This window comes from Enhydra lutris, unplaced genomic scaffold, assembly GCF_002288905.1.
Source record: "Enhydra lutris kenyoni isolate GAN:26980312 unplaced genomic scaffold, ASM228890v2 scaffoldscaffold7, whole genome shotgun sequence".
NCBI lineage: Eukaryota > Metazoa > Chordata > Mammalia > Carnivora > Mustelidae > Enhydra > Enhydra lutris.
The window spans coordinates 30,581,135-30,606,763 of record NW_019154091.1 but is presented as its reverse complement, the minus strand read 5'-3'; the positions used below and the strand labels follow the sequence as shown (position 1 = coordinate 30,606,763).

The window sequence follows — 25,629 nt, the reverse complement described above, 5'->3', positions numbered from 1 at the left end:
TGCTGATAGACACCCTACTTTGCATCCTTATGCACTTTAGGTTTTTTTTTTGGTTTTTTTTTTTTTTTTAGATTTTATTTATTTGAGAGAAAGAGAGAGCATGAGCAGTGCATAGAGAGGGGTTGGGCAGGGCTCAATCCCTGGACCCTGAGATCATGACCTGAGCTGAAGGCAGATACCCTTGTACTACCCCTTTAATAGATACTAAGTGTTTTTTCAAAAAGATGTTTAGAGAAAGGAGTGCAGAACATGCTCATTTCAGAAATACTATTCTGCCAGCTTTTGTTTATACTGTCCGCCCCACCCCCCCAAGTGAAATTCATCAGCCTCCAGGTGCACTTGGCCCTTGGCTGCAAGTTCTGTGTGAATGCCTTAGCTTGACCTAATTCCTTATCTATGGCTTCAGAAGTCCCTGAGAGGCTTCCGTTACTTCCCCAAATCCTTCTTTTCCCTTTAATATTTAGTACTGTTCGTGCAAATGGGTAAAATAGGTGTTCACTTTCTTGTAAGAGTAAAGTATTATGGTTTTATTAATGAATAAAGAGAACTTTTCTCAAACAGGTTAACATTGACAGTAAGTGTACAGTAAAAGTTGGAGGTTAATCATGTAATAATTTGAAGTATGCCCTCTCCAGAGCAGAGAAGTGTGAGTGGGGGAGAAGCTGCAGTATTCCCGTCCTAGCTGCAGTTCACAGAGAGCTGGGAGACTCCGCTTGCTCCCTCTAACCCACCCGTGCTACACAGCTGGCCCTTCCCAGGAACAGAGTCATGACCTTCATCTATATCCTGTTAAGAGCTGACCTGGTGTGTGGGCCATTGGCCCCTTTTATCTCTACTCATGTTATACCGCACTGACCTATTCTAAAAGGATTCAGGAAGAGTTTAATATTCTACTAAAAACTGCTAAAATGTTCTGTTGCTGACAAGCTACTTGGTATACCAAAAAACATAAACACATGGATAAATATGTATGTAGAAGTGTCCTTGGCCAAGTTACTTAATTGCATTGAGAAATAAAGATAATAATAATATCTACCTTGCAAACATTAGTTATGGGATTAAATAAGGGGAAGCCCTTAGCCATAGTGCCCAGCACAGAGCAGTTTGCTCGATAAACACAGACTATTAAAAATATTGTGTAAGAAAGGTGCCCTGTGCACTAACAGTTTGCAGTGGGATGGAGGGAGATGTACCCACATCCCTGGAGGCCCCGATCGATGACGTTGTGTCACATGCAACCTCCAGCTCTCACTTTGCACCCAGGGAATCTCTTTATTTTGCAGTTATCTCGGAATATTAACTAGAATGTGTCATTTATGAGAACAGGCCCTATGTGTGTCTTCCTCATTCTGCTTCCCCAAGGACTGGTATATAGTAGGTACTCAAGAAATACGGAGGGGTGCCTGGGTGGCTCAGTGGGTTTCTGCAATCAGCTCAGGTCGTGATCTCAGGGTCCTGGGATCTAGTTCCGCATTGGGCTCTCTGCTCGTCGGGGAGCCTGCTTCTCCTCTCTCCCTCGGCCTGCCTCTCTGCCTGCTTGTGATCTCTGTCTGTCAAATAAATAAATGAAATCTTAAAAAAAAAAAATACGGAAAGCCCAGTCTGATAATCTCCCTGAAGTTTAAAAACATTAAGTGGTTCAGTGTCTTGGATATGTTGTAGTGGGGGAGGGGGTTGGGTTGTAGACCAGTAGAGGATTTATGTAGGTATTAAAGGACTCATTCAACTCAGAGACCTCTTGCAGTCCCTGTCGTAAGCTTGTGGGAGGCAAAGGTGAGTAACACATGACCCCTTCTAAGGCATTTCTAGGTAGCCAGGGAAGATCAGAGGAAAATACAAAGAACAGTTTTATATGGATGTGGGGAATATTGCAAAGGCTCGGAGTGCTGCAGGAGCATATGGGGACGGGGCCTTCCAAGAGGAGAAAGCTCTGGCTGGGTAGAGGAGAGGTTCCAGAGGGAATGGTATAAGCCAAGGTCTAGGGGCTGGCACTGGCTTCATTGAAGGATTAGGTGAGAGCTGGTTACAGAGGAGAGTGGAAGACAAGCCTGAAAATATAGGGAGGGCTCAGATATCCTGGACCACCTATTAAAGAGTTCACTTGGTATGCCGTGAAAACCTTCCGAATGATAACAATAATATCTAAGTTGTAGAGTATTCTCTTGCTTTACGGACAGAAAATTTGAGGCAGCCTAGCCCAGTGGTTAGGAGCACAGATTCTGGAGCTAAATGTCTTTTGGTTTAAATCCTGGCTCTGTGACTTACTAGCAGTGTGATCTTGCATGAGGAACTGAACCTTCATTTTTTCCCCTTCTCCATAAATTGGGGCACCTGGCTCATAGGTTTGTTGTTGTTGTTGTTGTTGTTTTTAAGATTTTGTTTATTTATTTGACAGAGAGATCACAAGTAGGCATAGAGGCTGGCGGGGGGGCGGGGGCGAAGCAGGCTCCCTGCTGAGCAGAGATCCTGATACAGGGCTCGATCCCAGGACCCTGAGATCATGACCTGAGCCGAAGGCAGAGGCTTTAATCCATTGAGCCACCCAGGCACTCTGCTCATAGTGTTGTTAAGAATTATCATGAGGGCTAAATAAATTTTTATATATAAAGCACTCAGAAGAGAATATGGCACATAATAAGTGCTGTATAAGCCTTCACTCCTTTCCTCTTTCTTTCTCTTTCTTTCTTTCTTTCTTTCTTTCTTTCTTTCTTTCTTTCTTTCTTTCTTCCTTTCTTTCTTTCTATCTTTCTTTCTTTCTTTCTTTCTTTCAGTAGGTTCCATGTCCAGCGTGAAGCCCAATGCAGGGTTTGAACTCACGACTTTGAGACTGAGACCTGAGCTGAGATCAAGAGTCAGGTGCTTAACTGACTGAGCCACCTAAGCACCCCAAGCGTTCACTCTTATTAGCATTTTCAAACCCACAATTTGAGTGGTTCTCATACTTTGGCATGTTATCAGAGTGTTCCAGGGAGCTGGAGAAAGTAGAAGGAATGGGGATTCCCATAGGTTCACTTTCCCTTCCATGACACCAACCCCTAGGTATCCTCTGTTCCTCAGAGCCTCTGTGATCCTTAGGTCATTGAAACATTGTGTGTGGGTGGAGTGTGCTACTACTCTTGGGTTGGGTGGGTATGTTAATGAGCAAAGTGCTGGGAACTGGCTGGGAGCAACTGGTGGGCCTTACCAGACGGTAAGAAATCTGGCTGGGCCTTGCCTTAACTTCCACACAGCTGCCAATGGTAATACTTGTTCTGGAGGAGGATTGAGGTCTCCTGTGTAGCTCTCATCCAATCTAATGTTTCTCTACCTCCAAGATATAGATGGGTGATCCCCGCTGTGTGTTGGTGGTTGGGATGAGGTAGGAAGACCTTCAGGCCTTTGCACGGAATTTTCTAGGGCACTTTGGTTTTTAATAAATTCCAAAGTAATTCTCATGCAGACCTGAATTGGAGAACCATTTCACGATTGGTTGGACCCACCCAATAACTGAAATGTTGGGCAGGTATTATCATTCCTATTTTATTGATGATGGAAATGAGGATCAAGGACATTTAGATGACTTGTTCAGCACCTGGCTCCAAGCCTAACTCCAGGTCTTAGGTCATTTCCCTAAACTAGGTCAAAGGGTATGAAGCAAACGCATGGAGATTTAAAACAACCCAGCAGCTGTGGGGAGGAGGTTAGAGGGGCAGCTCTTATCCTGAGACTAATGCTATTTAATTACAATTGATTCAACAATTTCATTGAGTCCCTTCTCTGCCCAGCACATTATCAGACCCTCCTCTGCACAGTTCCAGTGAGATACAAGAATGGTATAAACTATTCCCTTCTTGCTCTTCAGAATGGCTTCCAGCTACCCTTATGGGTGACTCAGTTATAAGAGCCCTACGGGTTTACATATAGGCTAAAAACTTATATGATTAACCCCACCCCAAATCCCAATATAACATTGAGGAACATTTTATTTAGTCAGATAACCTGCCCAAGAAATTGAGATAAAGACCAATTTTAAACTATTTCTTAACTACCACCATCCTCCCATTCTCTTCCAACAAAAAGCATGATTCTAGCCTGTATTCTGCAGGCAAAAACAAAGAGAACACTCCCTATTGCATTAGTAGGGAAGCTCCTATTTCAGGGGCATCTTATTAAAGTGGACAGAAAACCCCTCCTATCTTTTCAGCCAGCTTCACCACCAATTATACAGCTGTCTACTCTGTAGTTCTTGGCCCATTCCTCATATGCAAGTTTTTATGCCAATATGTATCGGTCTTAGAGGTTTGCCTCAGTGGCTTCCTAGAGACTATAACTTGCTCATTATTAGAGTCCTTATAGTGTTATATGTAATAGTGCTGAAAGAATATTTGTCGAGTGGGTATAAGAATCAGTAAGACACGGGCTCAGAACGGTCCTTAAAAATAGGCAGCAGAATTGAATACCAATGTGCATGATTTAGAGAATACTTTTTATCATGGATCGTAAAAGTCTTTTCCATGATGTGTCATGATGCCTGAAATTCTTCCACTGGGATTTATTTCATCACGTCTTGAAGACCTTCTGATTTTCAGGGATGTTGTAGTAAAGGAAATGAACATCTGGGTCCTGAAAGTATCTTGTCTGATAGGGCCTCTGCTCCCATAAAACTTCGAGAATAAGCACGAAATGAACGGCACAGACGCGGGTACTGTGGGATGCCAGGGAAAAGACAGGTGACTGTAAGCTGGAATGTCAAGGAAAGGGAGAGGCTTGAGCTAGGCTCTGGAAGAACTTCATTTTCAGGGACAGACAGCAGGGAGATGTGGGCTGAAGAGAGCATACTTGCCGGCTCACTGGGAGCAGCAAAGTTCCCTGCTGGGAGAGAGTCTTCAGGGGTCCTTCTCGCAATTAGCATTGCTGGTTTATCACAGCTTCTGACTGAATCTTTTTTACAGGTTTATTTTTCAGGAAAAAAACAGCTGTGTCCTAACTGGGTTTTCCAGACCTTGGTTATAACACTCATTGCTGTGATGGCATTTTGGTAAGAAAAACTTCAGTGTTATGCTCTGCCAAGCTCTTTTTTTTTCTTCCCATATTCCTTTTCTCACCTATGAACTGGGGACTGACCTATGTACTTTGAAGACAGGGAGCCCTTAAAAAAAATAAAAAAGATTTTATTTATTTACTTGGGAGACAGAGAAACAGAGAGAGGACAAGCAGGGTGAGTGGCAGGCAGAGGGAGAAGCAGGCTCTCTGCTGAGCAGGGAACCCCATGTGGGACTTGATCCCAGGACCCTGAGATCATGACCTGAGGGGGAGGCAGACACTTAACTGACTGAGCCACCCAGGTGCCCTGAAGGGGCCCTTTTAAAGCTCATATTCTGGAGAAAAAAGCATGGACTTTCTGTACTTAAATGTGAGATGAAGGATGATTTTTTTCAATCAACTGGTAATTTTTAGTAGCTCATTATGCTGTGTGTGTGTGTGTGTGTGTGTGTGTGTGTGTGTGTGTGTGTGTATGTTCCAGTCTTACAAATAACTGTCTGAAATTCCTAGTTCTTTTTCCTGTCTACTTGGGGGAAATCAGAGAGGGCAATCAGGTACAATCTGTTCTCCCCCAGGCACTCCTATTTGTTAGGATTCTTCTGGACTCTTCAGTGAAGACCCAACACCAAAAGGGCCTTTGAGATAACCCCAAGATATATAACATATTGAAACTGCAGCCAAACGTACTGAGCAGCTGAAGCCGGCCAACGCAGTAAGGACAAAGGATTCGCTGCGAGCGGGGGGACCTTGACCGCCCTCCGTTCTCAGCAGGGCTCTTCCTCTGGGCTCTGGTGTGCAGGCTCCTGCTGCCCAGATCGCCCCTCAGGCTCCAGGACTTGGTCATCTTGCCTATGTCCTCTGGACCTTGTTGTTTTTGGTCTATTTGCATGGTCACAGGGGTATTTATCTCTCAAAAAATGCTTTATGAGCGTGGGAAAGGACTGCCTTTTGGGCTTTGTCTCAAGGGGCACAGTCATTCTGAGAGGCAAAGGAAGGGGTAGTGCCAAGGTGCTGGTAGTTACAGAAGGTAGTGTGAGTCTCTCTCTGTGCCCTTCTCTCCCCTCAGCGTTTCAGCTTTTCACTGGCTACTGCCCACCTTGTGAAGCACCCCAGGTAGCTGACAGACACCGAGACACAGAATCCCCACTGGAAGCCGCAGTCTTTTTCTCACTCTTCTAAGCAAGCTGTCCTCCGCTGGGATTCCCAGCTCAGGACAGTGTGAGCATCTACTTTAGCAGACATACACAGCAGACCTCTCTAGAGATACAGTGTCCTGTGAAAACCCAGCAGCATGGCTATAAGAAGTCTAATTCTGATGTACAGAGACTGCTTTTTAAACATGCGTATCAGAATTTTCTTATGAATTCCAGTATCGTGAACCACTAAGATTATAAGTGGGAGGTCATGGGGCTTGTTAAATTTGCTTCTGGCCTATGGTATCAAGAAGGGTCAAACCAGAATTTGCCCGCAAAGAAAGGAGCAGATGTCCATTTCATTCTATAATTCTGGAAGTTCTCTGGGTCAGGCATTGAAGTAGATGCCAGAGACAAATTAGAAAGAGCACTTCAGGATTAGTTGTAGGGAGACGGAGGGGGATCTGGGAGAACAAAGTGAGGGAGACTGGGTCACAGCAAGCAGTTGCCAGGGTGACACAACGGATTCTGTCTGCCGGCATCTCTGGGGCTCGACACCACTTTCCCCAGACAGGGCTGTGCATGCTGGGCAGTAACCTGCTGCTGCTGAGAACACTCTGGAAACTTCTTCTTTATGAGTGGAATTCAAACGTGTGGTATATTTCCTTGTGTATATTTAATAATAGTAAATCCACCACCTTTGAAGGGGAACAGTGTAACGAGGAGTTGAGTCTAAGGAGCCAGGTGTGAAGGTGTATTGTGCTCTGAGAAGACAGGCAGACAGAAGATGTCAGAGAAGCAGCCAAAGGGTTTGGCGTCTATGCCTGACTAAACCCATGTGGCCTTTCCTCTCCGGGGCCATGGGGCGGACACCCTCCACCAGTGGGATGTGAACTCCGCTCTGACTTTTTCCTGCAGGGAGCAGAGGGTTGCCTCCAGCGATTTACAGCTTCCTCTTGTAATCTTCCACTGGTGACAGACGCTTCTGAGGCAGCTTGCCAGGGCCAGGGGGCTGCTCTCTGGAAAAATCCATCAGTGCGGAGCACCCCAGAGCCTCTTTGCTCTAGGAGGGGGAGGGCTTTCTCTTACCAGGACAGAGAAGCAGAACGGTGCTGGTTTCCATGGTGCTTCTGTCAGCCGTGGCCGCATCCCCCCCACCCCCCCAATCTGTGTGGCCTGTGAGAGTGTATCTCTGGCCAGCTGGTTGTGTGAGATACAGATGAACTCAAATCTGTCACGTAATGTTCCCCTTCTTCTTTTTTTCTTTTTTTTTTTAACAGTGCCTTGACGATAGTCTCTCTTTACATACTTAGCTTAAAAGATCAAAACCAACGTGCCCCAAATCTTCCTCTGAGGTGAGAGTTTTGGTCTTGTTTTCCTTTGGGGAGAAGGATCCTTGAAGGCCTCCTTCATTAATCACTTAGTTTTCTTCCTCCAGCAATATCACCAACTCTCAGGCGCCCGCCCTGCCGCCCACAGCCTCCCCCTCAGGTAAGATTTAAGATTTTCACATTCCTCACTCTCAAACCCAGCCCCGTTTCCTGTGACTTGTCAACAAAAGAACCAGCTTTTCAGGTTAACCTTGTCGCTTCCCTCCCCTCTGCCTGATGCTTTGCAGCACCGAATACATCCCTGGCAACCACACAGTCCTCCTTCCGAGTACCAGAAATCACTTTCTGTGAGATCCTGCCCTGTCTGGAGACTTATTGCTGCCCCATCTGGGGAAAGAGAGGAGTCCCCTCCGGTCCTGTGCGAATGCCGTCTCAGGAGGAGGAAACCCATCAGAAGCCATGGGCAGGTAAAGAATGTTCGAAGTGAAGCATCTAGGGCTCTGAAACCTGACGTGTTTTACTTTGCAAATATTCACTTGCCTAATCTGTTAATGGTCCCAGACAATGGTTCTACTTTTCTCTTTGGCGTGGCAGTCTCTTTAAAAACACAAGTATGGAAACTTGCAGTCCTCTATAAGATTGAGTTCCCTGCCCAGTGATGAAATTATAGCTGAGTGTGTGAAAAGGTTTCATTTGTCCATTGCCAACAAAGATAGTAATAGTAGAACATGTAAAGTAATCCTGGGTGGCTGGGTAGATTTGCCGGCTCACTTAGAACTTATAAAATGATGTCCTATCTGGGCTTTCTGCCCAAACCAAGCAGGGCAAAATGTAAAAGGCTTTGGAAGTCTAATGAGTTCAGGGTAAGCTGCAAGTCAGTGAAAATCACAACCCCTGTCCGAATATCCGTCTCTTCCTCCTAGGGACACACACACACACACACACACACACACACACACACACACACACGGAATTTTTTTTTTTTTTAAGATTTTTTTTTTATTTATTTATTTGACAGACAGAGATCACAGGTAGGCAGAGAGGCAAGGCAGAGAGATGAAGGGAAGCAGGCTCCCTGCCGAGCAGAGAGCCCGATGCGATGCGGGGCTCGATCCCAAAACCCTGGGATCATGACCTGAGCTGAAGGCAGAGGCTTTAACCCACTGAGCCACCCAGGTGCCCCACACACAGAATTTTTTAAGAAGCAGATTTTTCATTAAATTAAAAAAATTATGGAGACTTGATTAAGGGCTAAAAGTATAATTATCACTGTAAATCCATGTGTAATACATCCAAATGGATACTAATTCATTATTATTTTGGGGAACCTTCTGCACATCCACAACAAAGGTATGGAATAATGATGACAATCACAGCAGTACATACATATTAGCATGGCTTATCTATCAGGATGCTGTGGCAGCAACAGCTCCTGAGTTACAGTGGCTTAATGTAGTAGAAATTGATTTCTGACTCTCTCTCTTTGTCAAATGTGGATCAAAAGAGGGCTCTCGCTCATCATCTCCTTTAGAACCTAACTAATGGAGACTCCACTTCAATCCATATTTCTGCAATCTCTGTAGCAGTGGTAAGAGAACATGGCTCTTAAAGCTCCCACCTATGTGTAGCATGTGTCACTTCTGCTTACATTTCATTGGCCAAAGCAAGTGACACTGGTCATGTCTCATCTGAAAAACAGTTGATAGGGGTACCTGGGTGGCTCAATGGGTTAAAGCCTCTGCCTTCAGCTTGGGTCATGATCCCAGGGTCTTGGGATCGAGCCCCGCATCGGGCTCTCTGCTCAGCAGGGAGCCTGCTTCCTCCTCTTTCTCTGCCTGCCTCTCTCTCTGTGATCTCTCTCTCTCTCTGTGTGTCAAATAAATAAATAAAATCTTAAAAAAAAATAAAAAATAGTTGATAACGTGCAGACCTAACGTATGCCTGGAAGAAGATGAACCAGAATTTTTTGGGCCGTCCAAATGACTGACATGTACAGTGTGGTCACTGGTTGAAGTTTGGAGGCAGTGGTATGTTTTTTCTCTTTTGATATTACTGCATATCCTAGAGTTGAATAACTTCTACAAATCCTCCTCCTCCTCCTCACCATTGCCACCGCCATCACCATCATGATGGAATGAGATATTTCTGTACACAAAAACACTGCCATAAGTCGTCTACATGAATAAACCATTCCATCCCCACAAGCCTGAAAGATAGGCACTATTATCTCCATTTTTTTCCAATGAGGGGAAAAGTTTTTGGAGAGCTTTTGGAGAGTTTTCCCCTATATCTGTAGGAGGCCACGCTTGCACTGTTTTTTCTCATGAAAGCAACTTTTGATTGAACTTGGGATGAGATGCACCACTCTAGGGCAAAGATAAAGCTTCCATGTGAAGAAAGGAATGTGTTTCAGTCATTATATTCTCAGTAATGTCAAATACGGAAAAGTCTAGTACTGTTAAAAAAAAAATCCCTTAAAGCCTTCATCTCTTGTGAAAGCACATGGACCCTTGTGACTGGTCAATCCTTTTCCTACCTCAGGAGCCCGTGTTGGGTATACTTGGTGACCTTGTCTGAGAGTGGTCCTCAGAAGAGACCATCTCACCTATGAGAGATGTGCAACCATGGATCCTGCGCGGGAAGAGGTCATGGACTGAGCCAATCTTCATTTTCAAAAATGTTCTTGACCCTTGAGCAAACTCCTTCCCATAGCAACCAGCTCTTCACGGGCAGAGCAGTCTTCTCAAACCAGAGGAAGGCTTATTGCTCTCCTCTCTGGGACACTGGGTGCCTGCATGTCTTCCATTGCCCAAGTAGGGGAGACTCCAAAGAGACTCCTAGAGAAAGAAGGGCTGCTCCACAGTGCCTGGCTTTGTCCTCCTAGATGCTGTCATCAGCTTCTCTGGGTAAAAATGAAATGTAAGTCTTGCTCTGCCAGGCTCCCTGGTACATGGGGAGAGTAGTCTCCTCTTCCCTCTTCCAGCCAGAGAGAGATAGCAAGGATTTACGTGTTCTTTTCACTGTCACCTTCTAGAAACCTGCAAACTTTTGGCGATTTAGAGTCTTATAGAATGTGAGAGGGGTAAACCAGTGATACCTAACTTTTTAACCCATAGACTCTACTATTAATTCATTCTTCTTTTATAATTATTTGACTGAGAAAATACATAGAGGGAGAATGTTACTGTAAACTGTTAAGCTTTTAGTCAAATTATTTTTGTTAACCCTGCAGCAACATTTGAAGAATAGTACAAGCCCATGGGAGAGTTGTTACTTTTCAAGGGTGCAGACGCCACTGACTGCTTTGTGCAATCACCTGGGGTTCCAAGGTCCCCAGGTCAGGAACACCTCTGACTGATACCAGCTCACCCACTGGCCAGCTGATGAGATGGAGGCCCAGGACCTTGCTTAAGGTTCTGCAGTAAGTGACTAGCACAGTTGCCACAGGAACCTGAGTCCTCTGTGTCCATGCCCTGGGTTCCTGCCCATCTACCATTATCTCTCCTTTATTTGGGCACCGTGTGCACATGTACCAGGGATCAACTCCAGAGGAAGCCAAGAGTATTCCCTCTGTGATTCTGGAAACCTCCTTTGGCATGCCCCTCCTCCAGGGTTGCCTAGAAGAGGTCCCTGATGTGGGGCGTTTCTGGTGGTATAAAGAAAGTCTCTTCTCTTCTGCTGCAGGTCTATCCTTCCCCTTTGTCCTGGGCACTATGTGACACTAGGGTTCCTAAATCTGAAAGTGGGGAAAGCCAGGCAAACTCTTTCAACCAGATGTTTCTGAGACATTGACAACTAACTAAAAATGGAAGAATAAGGACTCCTGGGTGGCTGAGTTGGTTGAGCATCTGCCTTCAGCTCAGGTCATGATCCCAGGGTCCTGGGATCGAGTCCCACATGAGGCTCCCTGCTCAGTGGGAAGCCAGCTTCTCCCTCTGCCTGCCATTCCCCCTACTTGTGCTCACTCTCTCTCTCTCTCTGACAGATGAATAGAATCTTTAATAAAAAAAAGTTAAAGGATAAAAATTTTAAAAAGAAATTCAATGGTTAAGGAAAAAAAAACAAACATGTTGGAATAACTCTCTAGGACGAAGAGTAATATCTAGCAGTTTGCCAAGCCCCAGAAAACACTTATGAGCTTCTTTTCTAAGGGGTAAGACCTCTAGTAAAATAAGGGAAGGGAAATTAGCATTTTTATGATATGCTGAGTGCAAGCCATTTTTCTTCTTTTGGACCCAAGCTGATTATATAAAACGTCTCTCAGAAAGGTTATCCCACCCCTCTTCGTATAAAAGGTTTGGGTTAGACTAACCAAGAGGTGGAGAGTGGGTATTTTGGAATATTGAGTTTCTACTCTGAGGAGCCAACTGAGTGCGATGGATTAGATTTTAATCTATGGAAACAATAAAGACCTAAATAGCCAGAGTTAGATAGGAAAAAGTAAAGAGCTTATGAGGAGAAAAATCTATGGAATTCTACAGATGTTAAGAATTTTGGTGAAGACTTAAAAAAAAAATCTCATGAAACTAAAGGCATGGGAATTCATGCTTATTTTGTTTTGGAGACCAGAACTCTGGGAAGAGCAAATGGCAGAAAGAAACTGACTCCCTGTGTTAAAGGACACAGTCATCAATCGGTTGGGCTCATTGACTTTTTCTTGGCATGAGTCTGGTTCAATCAGGAAAGAAAAAGGTATCCAAGATGCTGTTTTGGAACTTAGCCATGCAGCACAATTTTATAAGTAATGCTATATACACACTCTACCACAACAGGATATGCTTTGGTTGGAGACCATCTTAAATCTTTCTTCTCCAGAAGTTTCTAATTTAGTTTATTAGGAGATCTTTTCCGTTGATTGCAAAATCTGTCTCCAGCTTCACAATGAAAACTGCTGGAAGTGTATATTAAGTTTATAGTGAATATTACTGGAAGACATTTATAAAATGAGAACCACCCCTGTTTGACTACAGGAGAATTTATGGTTTTCTAATAACCAGCCTTTCAGAATTGAATAGTCTTGCCTCAGAGAAGTGACAAACTGGAAATGTTTTATAGGAGATTTAAAATTTATTTCCAATCCTGCATTTGAAAAGCCATTTTCATAATTCTAATCTGCAAGATTATCTCTCCTTAACTTTACCTTTTTATTAGTTTTTAAAATACTGTTATCCACCAGATACTAAATCCTATCACAGGATTCTGTGTCTCCAGGAACATGAAAACATGCTTCTCTGGAAGTGAGGAAACTCTGTAATTCTGTTGCCAAAATTTATAATGAGTCCTGTTCCTGCAAATTCAGTGGGAGAGTAGAAAAAGAGGTAAGGGATGGAAACAGATAGGATGGAGAAGTTCTGGTTTCCTCTTCTTTTTATGTTTCAATTGCCATATAAATTCACGTCCTTCTATGGAAGCAATCATAAGCAAAACTCATAGCAGGGGACGTGTGCTTGACAAAGATTGGAATAGCTGGAATCCAAGAAATCTAGAGGCCTTTGGACAGCACATATATTTATACCCAAAGGGAAATATATATTCAATTTTCTAGAAAATTCTCATGTGTCAAGATCCATTTCTTTTTTTTTTTTTTAAGATTTTAAAATTTATTTATCTGACAGAGATCACAAGTAGGCAGAGAGGCAGGCAGAGAGAGAGGAGGAAGCAGGCTCCCCGCTGAGCAGAGAGCCCTATGCGGGGCTCGATCCCAGGACCCTGAGATCATGACCTGAGCTGAAGGCAGAGGCTTTAACCCACTGAGCCACCCAGGCGCCCAAGATCCATTTCTTTTTAATGATCAGGTCATGATCCTAGAGTCCTGGGATCAAGGCCTTTGAGTGTGTTAAGAGGAAACATTTTTCTAGAGGGTATATGATGGACTCTGCTTCTTCTTTCCCTTCCCCTCTTCCTTCCATCCTCCCACTTTGCTGAGCACCTGCAGAGAGCCCAGGATTGCCTTACCTGGGGCAATGGCAGGTGCATAAGATGAGCGCAGGCTTCTAGAAGCTCACAGTCATTTTTGTGGACAGGTAAACAAGCCTGTGTGCTTAGTGTAGGAAGTCCTAACCATGGCAGATTTACTTAGGAGTGATGGCACCCAAGTAATGTGTGCTCTAGCATTTGCTTTCCATCCTGAAATTCCACACAGAAACATGAATAGAAAACTTGTTTTAGATCTCGCGTCTCTTTCTTATGAAAGCAACACACCTTGTATCAACTTCTGTCTCTTGTTAAATGAGGGTACTGTTTTTGTGTTTTACCCCAAACTATGTTGAAAAATATAAACATTATATAATGCAAAGGAAGGAATACAGTGAGCAGTACATAGCCTTGAGAAAAAAATCAGCAAATTAAAAAAAAAGACTGCAAAACCTTCAAAATTCTATTTAAAGACTTGTTTAGTAACCCACTAAATAATTGCTTTCACCATTCACTTTAAGATATTTTCCCCCAAAGCCTTCACAACAATCCTCTGAATAGTTACCTTTCCCAAACTGCTTGTAAAATGCCTTTTCAGCTGTGACAGGGCAAAACCACTCCCCCACTTCTTTCCTTCCCCACAAGCCAGCTCCAAGCCACCCACACCACTGATCTGCTGCTTTGGCACCATGATCCCCACCTGGGGTTTTAAGCTCTCTTTTTTTCCTGTGTGGATCACGTTATGCTAAGAGTTACAGAGAAATCAGAGAATTTTAATAGAGGTTCCCTATTCTGGGGTTTTCAAGAAAGGGCAAAAATACATACAAGTAATAAAACTGTGATGACATACTTTTGATGTGATAACAGACTACTAACTGATCACCACATGGGTGGTTCTGTAGTAAGGCGGTGACGTCAGAGCAGAGGGGCCGTGAGCCACAGTGATCCGACCTGTTATGGCCGCCATCACAAAGGACCACAGACTGGGCAACTTCAAATACAGAATTTATTTTCTCACAGTTCTGAAGACCAGAAGTCCAAAATCAGAGTGTTAACAGGTCTGGTTTCTTCTGAGATCTCCCTCCTGGACTCACAGATGGCCACCTTTGCTGTGTGTCCTTGCAGGGTTTCCTCTCTGCCTGTCCCTGGTGTCTTGAGTGTCCTAATCTCTTCTTATAGGGGGGACACCAGCCAGATTGGATTAGAGCCCAGCATAACGGCTTCGTTCTAACTCGATTGCCTCTTGAGAGGCCCTATCTCCAAACAGAAGCATGTTCTGAGAGGTTGGGGCTTCAACACAAGAGTTTGGGGAACAAAGTTCAGCCCAAAACAGATGGCTTCTTGGGGAAGATGAGAACATATTAGATCCCTAAGAAATGAGGTAGGCATTGGATGGGTGGAAAGGCAGGAGTGAGAACGGGTGGAGAAACATTCAACTGACAGAAGGGACACACATACTGGGTTTCCTCTCATCCTGGCCAAGCCTTAAAGTTTGACAGACTTTTTTTCCTCTTCAGAAGACAGAAGTTTGTCATTCCTGGCAAGAGATGCGCTAACCAGCCCTGACTGGGGGAGTGACTGTAAGTTTACAGCCAAGCGACTTTCCTTTGGCTTCAGGGTAGAGGCCCTGGGAGTGGCAACAGGCAGTGAAAGCATTACAGGAGTGAGGACGGGGGACAAAGGCTGCACCCTGCAGCCAATGCTCATGGGGATTAGGGTTAGGTTTTTATAATCAATGCATCTAACCATTAAGGAGGCTTAGAGATGGTCGTTCACACTAGAGTAGAGGAGGTTATCTCCATGGATTTTGATAATTTATTTGAACCTCCTACATTCTTCTTCAATTCTGACTGTACGTTTCATTTGTTTTCTAAGTTTTGTTTTTTTTTTTCTAAAGCTTTCTTTCTTGGCCAGATTGCATTTCACACTGCACTCTCCATTTCAATAAATGTCAATTTAGTTGGATTTCCAGGGTCCAGAAATTCTTTTGGATGTTATGGGGCTACCTATTAGAGCGTGGGTTTTTATGAGTTTTCTTAAAATTTACTATAACAACAACAAAAAGACTTCTCCCTTTCCCCTTCCCTCCCCTTCTTTTTCCATTTGAATGCAAATGGAACCCATTTTATCTAGGAAACTCTTCTTTCACTTTGGGTAATTTGGAGACATTGCAGAAGCAGGATAGTTTTCCTCTGCAGAAGAGTTTACTTTCTTTGTTTCTTCTCAATACAGGGATTGATACAACCATCAGTTCTATTCAGATCATGGAAATCCAGCAAGTAATAGATCATCGGTATTGTGGCCGAGGCCTCCAGTGCAGGTGGGTAAGCCTCCCCATTCTACCCTGATTGTTTCTGGAACTTACTCAGGGCTCTGGGTTTCTGAGGCTGGAATGAAAGCTCAAACTACATGGTAAAAATCAATGTGTGCTTATGTTGCTCCTTAAGTGAAAACACATTTGTTACATGGTAGACGAGGGCATCATAAAATGGTTGCTATTAGCAAATGTCAATAAACCACGGCTCCAATGATTCCACCCTCCCATGTTAATGGGTGAGTCCAAAGCAAAAAGCTTAGGGGGCAGCTCTGTGGCCCACTCTCTGAGGACACATACAGTAGGCTATACGGGGCTGCCAGTTAATTGTATCGACAGGAAAGACATTGTTACTCATGGCTCCAAGTAATGAATGAGCTGATGTTTATACATTTTAATAACAAGGAATATCATTATTTTAATTGCTAAATAATAAAGCTTATCTTGGCTTTTTCAGTTAGGAGTGAAAAAAAAAAAATCCAGATATTACAAAAGTTCTCATTGACCTCCGTGTCTATTGTGTGTGGTCAGGTAACGATGCATTTAGAGTCTAAGCACAGACCACAAGTAGCTTCAAGCTAGCCTGATAGGCAAGTTGAAGGCGTTAAGAATGGGGACTTATTTTTCTTTCTCTGATAAATTTTTACGGGGTGATTGCTAGGTGAAAGACAAGACCCTGTACTTTGAACTGGTGTCACAAATCCTTGGGATTCTCAGCCTGATTTCTTTTCAACCCGATGTAACTTAGACTTCAAGTTGATGACCCTGAGCTTTAAAAATAAACTGCATGGTGCTTTATGACTTGTTTATGGCTTTGACATTCATTATGATGTGGAATTCTTCCCCAAATCCCTCTGAGGTTGGTTTAGTTGATCCCATTCTGCCATTAAGGAACCTGAGCTTCAGTGAGCTTAAAGAAGTCAGAGACAGACATTAATTATTGTGCTAGGGTGACATAATGCAGAAGTGTGGGATGACTGGGTTTCAAATTCTAGAACTTCGACAAGGTGTTTATCCCCCCTGATTGTCCGTTTCTCCTCTGGGAGGTGAGGCTACTGAGTTGGGTGGCTGCGAAGTGGGCAGACGTCGGGGCCACATTGTAGGAAGTGAATTCCATTTATCTCTGCTTCTTCGCCATTGAACCAGGCTCTCCTGATCCCAATTCAGATCAATTCCTTTTATTTCTGCGTTCTCATTTTTAACAACTTACTTTAGGATTGATTAAAAAGAATCTAAAATGGTGAGCTCTTCTTCCAATGCATCTGGTTTTAAGTTGTCTTTCCATATAAGGTATGGCCTTGACGATTATAAGAATTTGTGTCGGATATGCTATGCTTTTCTGCTAGAGTTTTTATTATAGGAGGAATCCCAGGAAGCCCCCGTTTGCCCCAAGTAGCTCCCTTCCAGAGGCTGCAGGGCAGGAGTGTCTGTGGATGCCATAGTTTTCTCAGTCACAGAACTGCGATTAGGACTATTATAATGTTAGTTGATTCAGGTTCTGAAAGTGCGTGGTATTTCCTACTCATATTGCCTAAAAGGGAGTGATTTGGAGTAGGGAAGCTGGTATTCATTATTTTCAGTCCTCCTTTCCAGAGGGATGGTTGGTTTGAGGCCTTTGCCTCATTTGTCTCCTGAAATCTGTGTCTCCTTAACGGGGACCAGAGTCGTTTCCTGTGCACTCGATTATACATATTTAGCCTGGGATTTGGCTTTCCATCACTTTGTCTGTGTGCTCCAACAAACCATCAATCTTTGTGGTATGGTTTGTATATGAAGACCTGAAAGAGATCACTTTGAAATTTGGCAAGTACGTCTCTGAAAAACATAAAGCTCTACCATGCTAACTTTGATTTTTTGCGTCTGTTATAGACTATTTCACCACTTATGTAGTATATAATGAGTAACAAAAGCTTTTTGAAGACTTTCCTGTGTATTCTGATTTGTGGTTTTATTTTATTTTTTTTTCATAATTAGCACTGGAAATTACAATTACAATATTCCTGTTAATAAGCACACACCTACCAATGTCAAATTCTCTCTGGAAATCAAGTGAGTAACTGTAGAGAACAATTCTGCTTCTGTCACTATTTGAATAGCAAGTCTGAACTTCCTTCACAATTTGATCAGTAAGTTAGGGGTGGGACATTATCAGTCTGTGTCCACTGACGCTTGTTGAGTGGAGAGGTGGCCAGCTTGAGGGAGGAGTCTTCAAAATGAAGGTGAGGGGGATGCCTGGGTGGCTCAGTTGGTTAAGCTGCTGCCTTCAGCTCGGGTCATGATCCCAGTGTCCTGGGATCCAGTCCCACATTGGGCTCCTTGCTCGGCGGGGAGCCTGTTTCTCCCTCTGCCTCTGCCCTCCTCTCTGTCTGCCTGTGCTCGTGCTCTCTCTCTCTCTCTCTCTAACAAATAAGTAAATAAAATCTTAAAAAAAAAAAAAAATGAAGGTGGGGGTCTTCCAGCCTCCCTCAGTGGAATGGAAAGACTCTAGGCTTTACACTCACAACTGTAAAATGGGAGTGATCTTGGATTTGATGTTTACAAGCTGCAGACTACCCCTGTGCCCCTTTGAATTGGGGTGAGAGCAAGAGGAATAGCACACCGTCTGGGTGGGGAGCTCCTGGTAGCAACGCTAATGCAGACCCCACTCCCTCCCCAGAGGGGTTCAAGGAGTCAGAGTTTGGAGTTGGGCAGACCAGGGTTCAAATTTTGTCTCTGCCACTTACTAATTCTATAACCTTTTGGAGAAACCACTTATCCTCTCTGAGCTGTTTTTATCTATAAAATCAGTTTGAGATAATACCATAAGACATAGAGCTGTTTTGGGAATCACTGTTAATAATAGTGAAATTAGGGGCACCTGGGTGGCTCAGTCGGTTAAGCAGCCTTTGGCTCCGGTCATAATCCCTCTCCCTCTACCAGCCGCTCTGTCTACTTGTGCTCTCTATCTCTCTGTCAAATAAATTTTAAAAAATCTTTTTTTTTTAAAGATTTTATTTATTTATTTGACAGACAGAGATCACAAGTAGGCAGAGAGTCAGGCAGAGGGGGGGTGGGCAGGCTCCCTGCTGAGCAGAGAGCCTGATGTGGAGTTGATCCCAAGACCCTGAGATCATGACCTGAGCTGAAGGCAGAAGCTTTAATCCACTGAGCCACCCAGGTGCCCCTAAATAAATAAAATCTTTTAAAAAATAGTGAAATTAATAACTACCATTTGCTGAGCGCAGAGCATACGCCAGACGCTCTCCACTTTAATAGTGGGTCATATAATCCTCACAATAACCGTCCGAGTTGGGTTTTTCTTTTCTAGATTATATTTTTCAGATGGGAATGTTTAGGTCTGGAGAGGGTTGAACACACTTGTCCCGAAACTCACAGCTAGTAAGCCAGGGAGCTGGGTTTCAAACTCAGCCCATCCTTTAAATCATCACTTTCCTGATGAAATGAGAGATGTAAGAACATTGCTCCTTCCTGGCTTATAGTAGGTGCTTCATAAATGGTAGCTTTTATTATGACTACCTTTTCTTCAAAATCACAAAGCTCTAATTTAATCTACTCTCACCAAATATTTAAAATAATTGCAGTACTTTAAGACTTTGACCCACTTCACTCAAATTATGCAGTGAGCTCCTCACCGGGAAGATAGATGGTTTTTATCCTGTGTCTCTGACCGTAGTCTCTCCTTTTCTGGCCCCTCTACATTTTCTCTCTTCTTCCCTTTCATTTCTCCATCTCATTCCCTTTCCTCTGTCCTCTGCTCTCCCCTTCTGCTTCCCCAGCTCTCTCCTTCCTCCTCCATCCATTTCCCGCTGCTCTATCCCTTCCTCTGTTTCACGAAGGCTTCATACTCCTTCTCTCATCAACTTCACTTCTACAATGAGTTGATGACACTCGACCCAACTGCTTGCCTTAGAAAGGTTTGTTTCAAGCAGCAAGTATTTTGTGACTCAGAACTCATCACATTTCATGCAGAGCAAGAGCTAAATGTACTGTCTTCTAGCACTCCCTGAGTGGCCTGGAATAGCCTTTCCTCATTCATTCCTAGGGAAATAGAGGGAAATAAGCTGACATGGTGTATCCCCTGAAGTGGCAGAAGACCATCTTGAGACGCTAAATCAGGCTTTTTAGCTTAAGAGCCATTTTTCTAATATGGGTGATTTAAAAATAACACACAGACTCAACTGAGATTGTAGGTTGTCCTGCTTGTGCAAAAAGATCATTTCCAAAGACATACGGATCTCATCCTCTTGATGGTAATTAATGGGCTAACCTCCAGAGGAGAATCATTCTTTCTGGCAGGACTTCCACTCTGACAGCTATGACAGTGGGTAAATTCTAACGGGGCTCAGCCCCACATCCCTTCCTGTTTGTTTACCTTGCTGCTGCAAACAGTATGTACTCAGATCAGGGGTTTGTAGAATCTGAAATCCTGGAAACTTCAGGTAGATGCAAATTTAGCTGCCAGTGAAAAGAGAAGGGATAGCTCCAAAATGGATTTATTTATTTATTTATTTTTAAAGGTATTATTTATTTATTTAGAGAGAGCTCTAGCAGGGTGAGGGGCCGAGGGAGAGGGAGAATCTCAAGCAGTCTCCTTGCTGAGTGTGGAGCCCAATGAGGGGCTTGATCTCACCACCCGGAGACACGACCTGAGCCGAAACCAAGAGTTGGACACTTAACTGGCTGAACTACCCAGGTCCCCCCAAATGACTTTAAGATCTATGGTGATAAGAACTGCTGCTGCTGGAGTGATTTCAGCCAGGAGATTACATTTTAGAGCTGTCAGAGGCTACCTCAGGTGGTTTTGATTGGTTCAGACTGACGTAACAGATACACTATAGCCTGGGAGCCTTAACAAACATTTGCCTTCCACCGTTCTGGTGGAATGGTGGAGGTTGGGACATCCCATATGGAGGCACTGGCAGACTTGGTGTCTGGGGAGGGTTCACAGAAGGCCATCTTCTCACTGTGTCTACCTGGCAAAGGAACAAGAGAGCCCTCTGAGGACCTTTTAGAAGACCAGTAATCCCACTCATGAGGCCCCACACTCGAGACCTGATCACTTCCCATAGGCTCTGCCTCCTAACATATCACAGTGGAGACTGGGATTTAGGCCTATGAATTTGGGGGAGGGGAACATGAATGTTAAGTCTATCACAGTAATCATGTGGGACTGAGTTTCTTTCTGTAATAAGGAGTTGTGAACGGGCATATGGGCATTGACAAGCTTAGTGTACTAAAATGCCTACCTGAAACTGAGTGGGTGTCCAAGTTATGTTCCCATTCATACCTCTTTTTACCAAGGTGTAGTCCAGTGGAGCTGGTAACTGCTTTCCCTTTGCCCTTTTTCTCTTTTGTCTCTCGAAGCACAACAGAGCCATTGATAGTCTTCCAGTGCAAGTTCACCCTTGGAAATATATGTTTCCATGGTACAAGGGGAGCCAAGAGGACACAAAGCCGCCAAGAAGTCTCCCAAGAGATGACACAGGTAATGCTTTCCAGCCCCTGGGCCTTCTATCCCTGTTCCCGAAGAAGTGTGTCTAGAATTGTGGTAGAGCCTCTGCTCCCGACGAAGAGTGGGATGCCATGGGCCACCCGCCAGGGTTTCTCCTTGCTGGCTGACCCCCATCACCAGGTTCGGCTGTGTCTTCCTGTGTCCTTCAGAGCCTGCCGAGTGTTTCAGTGACTCCTCTCAAAAGCTGTTGCCACAGATAACTTTCCTAGAGGAGTCAAAGAAATGCTTTCTCAGACGATAGTCTTTCCAGTGGTAAATGTGGTTATGAAATGGATCTCTTTCATGCATTATTTAGGGCTATCAGCATATTTGGACACTCCCTGTAGCCCCGTTCTTTGACAGCACGTACCATTTCCGTGTAGCTGCGCCGGTAAGCTTGCTTACTTTTCTTTTTCTTTCCTTTTCTTCTCTCTTTCTCTCTCTCTCTTTTTTTTTTTTTTTTTTTTTTGCCTTTTTCTTTCCAGGGAGGGAGGAAGAAACAGACCATTAAATCAATCAATCAATCGTTCAATTACTTTAACTAATGCTTACATTAATCATTCCTTTTTTCTTCTGTTCTGACAGGATTTAGCGGACTGTTCAACGGATCCTTATTTTGCTGGGATATTCTTCACAGATTACTTCTTTTACTTCTATCGGCACTGTGTCTAATTTATTCGAGTTTGGTTGAGGACTTTGCCAAAGAAAAGTGCTCAGAAGTTCGGTCAACGGAAATATAGCCTCTGCAATTTCTTTCTTCTCTTTGTAAAACATTCACATTTATTGCCACAGGACTTGTTCAGGCTTTGGCTTGAACAGTTTTGAGCCATTAATGAGGAGAATAAAGGGTTTGCTGCAACTTGAGATAATGTGGTCTTTGATTTTACTATGAAGACAACATTTCTTGAAGGAAACAGCGTGGTTGGGCTTGAAAATACTGCTTCTGGCATTAAGGAATATATGAGGTCAAAGAGGCAGGTCTAACTTCAGTTTGTCTGATGTGTTTCTTACTGTAGCTTTGGAGAAAAATAAAAAGGCCCATTTCATCCATGTCAGCTTGGACCCACTACATTGAGAGTGTATGGTACGGTGTGTATTAGGGGGACAGATGGGTGGTGTCTGATAGCGGAGCTCACATTTATGCAGACTATTGCCATGAGTTTGTGGGAGAGAAGGAGTAGGAAGGAGCGACAGTGGGAGAGAGTGAAAGAGAACTACATACACTAGACTACAGAACAGAGCTGGCTAATGAATTGGATTTAGGAGAAATTGTTGCTATTATACCCTATAATGCTTGATGGACATTGAGTTTTCTGTGCTCTCTTGTGAAGCACTAACTTGTGACAAGTTTTTAAGATAACCCAGATAATCGAGACCCAGACAGTTGCATTTAATCTCCCGGTTGTCAATGGTTTTCGGATTTTGTTTTGTTTTCCCTCCACATATGAGGGCAACTCTTACAGGGCCATAGTGCCCCTCTCCATTGTTTACATCTAAATTAGCTTTTGGATGCTTCTCACTGGCTTATGGGTACATTTGTATGCCTTCCCCAACTTAGAATGGCCAGAAATCCTCTAGCTGGAGACTATCAACCGTGTCTTTTATTTTCTGTATTCTGATGTTTTGACCTTTGAGGATCTGGCTGACCTTAGTGGGACTCTACCTCCTAGGGTTAGTCAATTCCTCGAGAGAGTAAACCACCAGCCCATGAGTGCTTTTCAAATACAAACCAACCAATCCTGAGTCCACACTGCAACCCACCTCCTGCATCAGCTCTCATACTCCACCTGCCCTAACCACATCAGGTCCCAGTACCAGCCAGCTGGGCACAGACCCTGTATCCCAGAGCCTGTTCACCCTGCCTCACCTGTTCCTGCCCATGGAAACCACAATAAAGGCCCTTGCCCATAGCTCTTCCCCCTTCCTCTGCCTCCTGACTGACGCTGGTGCTTCCTAGTGTGTGCCCCCACCCCGCCCCCGAATGTGGCTTATGCCCTTCTCTTGGGAACTGAAACAAATTATCTTTTCAGTGGCAATCACTGGCCATCTCATACCTCAAATTCTCTATTAATACACTATATCTTATGTCATGGAAGTTCAAGCCCCTCTAGCTCTAGTCCCAGGTGACAAGGCTGCTGAGTGGCTGGCCTTCTCTTATCTTACTGTTGGCCTTTGGGAGTCAATTAGGAAATGAGAGTATTTGATTTTTTTTTTTTTTTACTTTGACAGTGATGACCAGTAGTAATAATATATCCTCCTCTTCCTTATTTTCAAATATTACTAAACCTGTGCCACATGAATGGAAATTAATTGGGAGACCCCATCTATTAAGAAAAGAAGAGATGGGGTCCTTGCTCTCCCAGAAGGCATTTTGAAATGAACTCAATGATACAGAGGTAGTTCAACCCCGTAGGACCCGAGACTTTGGATCCAAACAACCCAGGCTTTGAGTTCATCTGTGAATTTGGACTTTATCTGTGTACCCTTGGGCTACTTAACTTCTAAAGCCTCAAGTTCCTCTTAAGGAAAAGGAGAGTGAGTAGACACGGTTAAATGAGATAAAATAATGTCAAGCACAGATAGGCTGTAAATAAATCTAAACTATTGTTATCACTGCCTGTAACAGAATCATTACAAAGATTACAATGGAATTATAAAGGGACTGAGTCACTGAACACTCACAGCACATCAAGGCATGTTTGTCATCTGTCAAAACCAAACAGCAGATAGAGCACACACATGTGTTACATAATGTTTCTATTTTTTTCTATATTTGGAAAATTGTTCTCCCTTTCACTAACAGCATAGGCTTTGTGGGAAATTAAATAAGGTAGTTAATTCTTGGGAGGAGGATTTTAGGATTTCTGTGATTGCCTGGATTCACATTCAGACTTGCTTGTCCTCAGTTGTCATATCAGTCTGTCCCAGCATGACCTGTGTCTAGAGACTTCATTTTTCCATTTCATTTTTTAATAGCATCCCAGGTGCTTGGTGTGGGAGGGACTCCATTAATCTGACTCTTCCTCTAGGAAAGAAAGCTGGTCAGCTGCGGGATTACAGAGTTCTTTCCAGCCCGCAGATCCCATGCTGTCCTTCACGTGCTTATGTTCCAAAAAGCATGGGGGTTTCAGACACCTCATGTAGGCTCAGTAACATTGCCAAAAGAGAGGATTTCTTTCAAACAAACCCTGTTTTCAAATTAAATTCTATTACAAAACTGGAAGTCTTTTTCCCACCACAACAAAACAAACAAAACAAAACAAAAGGGTGTGCCACAGGAGATTGTGTTGAAAGTCTTCAGAAAGGAAGGATTTAACACAGTAAACAGACCTGTGGCAATCTGTGGCATCCTGGGATTAGTTAAACCTACTAGGAGAATAAACTTGCTGGAAGATTCTCCTATTTGAAGGACTCCTCTAGTCGTGAGATGTCCGCTGTGGACCATGCTGCTTCAGGTCAAAAGATTTTTTTCCTTTTGCCAGAGAATTCTTTCTACAGAAATATTCCCAAATTTAAGTAATGTCTATAAATCTTTCTCCCCAAAGCTCATACTCTCAGTCTAATCATGGGCAACATATCAGACAAATCCAGAGTGACCATCTACAAAATGCCTGACCAATACTCCTTAAAATCCTCAAGGTTATCAAAAACAAGGAAAGTCTGGAAATTGTCAAAGCCATGAGGAGCTTAAAGAGATATGGCAACCGAAGGCACCATGGTAGCCTGAATGGGAGCCTGTCACCAGAAAGAGGCAGCAGATAAAAACCAAGGACATTTCAATAAAGTATGGAGGGTCATTAATAAAAATGTATCAGTGTTGGCTCATTTATTGTGACAGGTGTTAATGATTGGGGAACGAGGTGTGGAGTTTATGGGAACTCTTGCACGAGCTTCACAATTTTTCTATAAGTCAAAATCCGCTCTAAAATTTAAAAAACATATATTTTTTAAAAGTCAGAAGAGAAGTCCCTAGGAGCCGGGCTGAATATCACATGGTGCCACCAGCTGCCATTTGCAATAAAATATTATAGGATAAGTACAGTCCTGAAAAACAGGTACAGTTTAACCTCAGGGCATTTATATCTTAGTTACAGTATCTGAAATACAGTAACTACTCTGCCAAGTATTTGTCAGATTCTGCATATCAATTTAGTTAGCTGCCTCCTAACATCATAGAAAATGCTATATAAAATATAAACACTAGAAAATATAAAGGAATCACATAATCTAAACAAGCAGAATTATGATAATTTTATGAGTTCTAATAAGGAAACTCAACAAGATTTTGAAAGTTTTACCAGATTTTTAGAGAACCGAATCATAAAAATTCACTTAAAAAATTGCATGCATGAGTTCAACCCTGCAGCATTTGAAAGAAAAAAAAAAGTAGAGCTCTTAACCTATCTCTTTTCCCATTTTTATTTT

General features: G+C 43.4%; 1 protein-coding gene across 1 annotated transcript in view; it reads left to right on the top strand.

The window, feature by feature from the left end:
* The window catches only part of LOC111142003 (myelin regulatory factor-like), a 118,840-nt gene extending 96,772 nt beyond the window's left edge, over positions 1-22,068 (top strand). The window contains exons 16-25 of the mRNA XM_022494930.1: positions 4,932-5,017; positions 7,436-7,510; positions 7,594-7,646; positions 7,774-7,953; positions 14,917-14,979; positions 15,632-15,719; positions 17,688-17,762; positions 21,078-21,198; positions 21,521-21,595; positions 21,790-22,068. Of these exons, the coding sequence (XP_022350638.1) occupies positions 4,932-5,017; positions 7,436-7,510; positions 7,594-7,646; positions 7,774-7,953; positions 14,917-14,979; positions 15,632-15,719; positions 17,688-17,762; positions 21,078-21,198; positions 21,521-21,595; positions 21,790-21,876 (903 nt within the window). The 3' untranslated portion in view covers positions 21,877-22,068. The remainder of the gene's footprint in view (positions 1-4,931; positions 5,018-7,435; positions 7,511-7,593; positions 7,647-7,773; positions 7,954-14,916; positions 14,980-15,631; positions 15,720-17,687; positions 17,763-21,077; positions 21,199-21,520; positions 21,596-21,789) is intronic.
* The last annotated feature ends 3,561 nt before the right edge of the window (positions 22,069-25,629 follow it).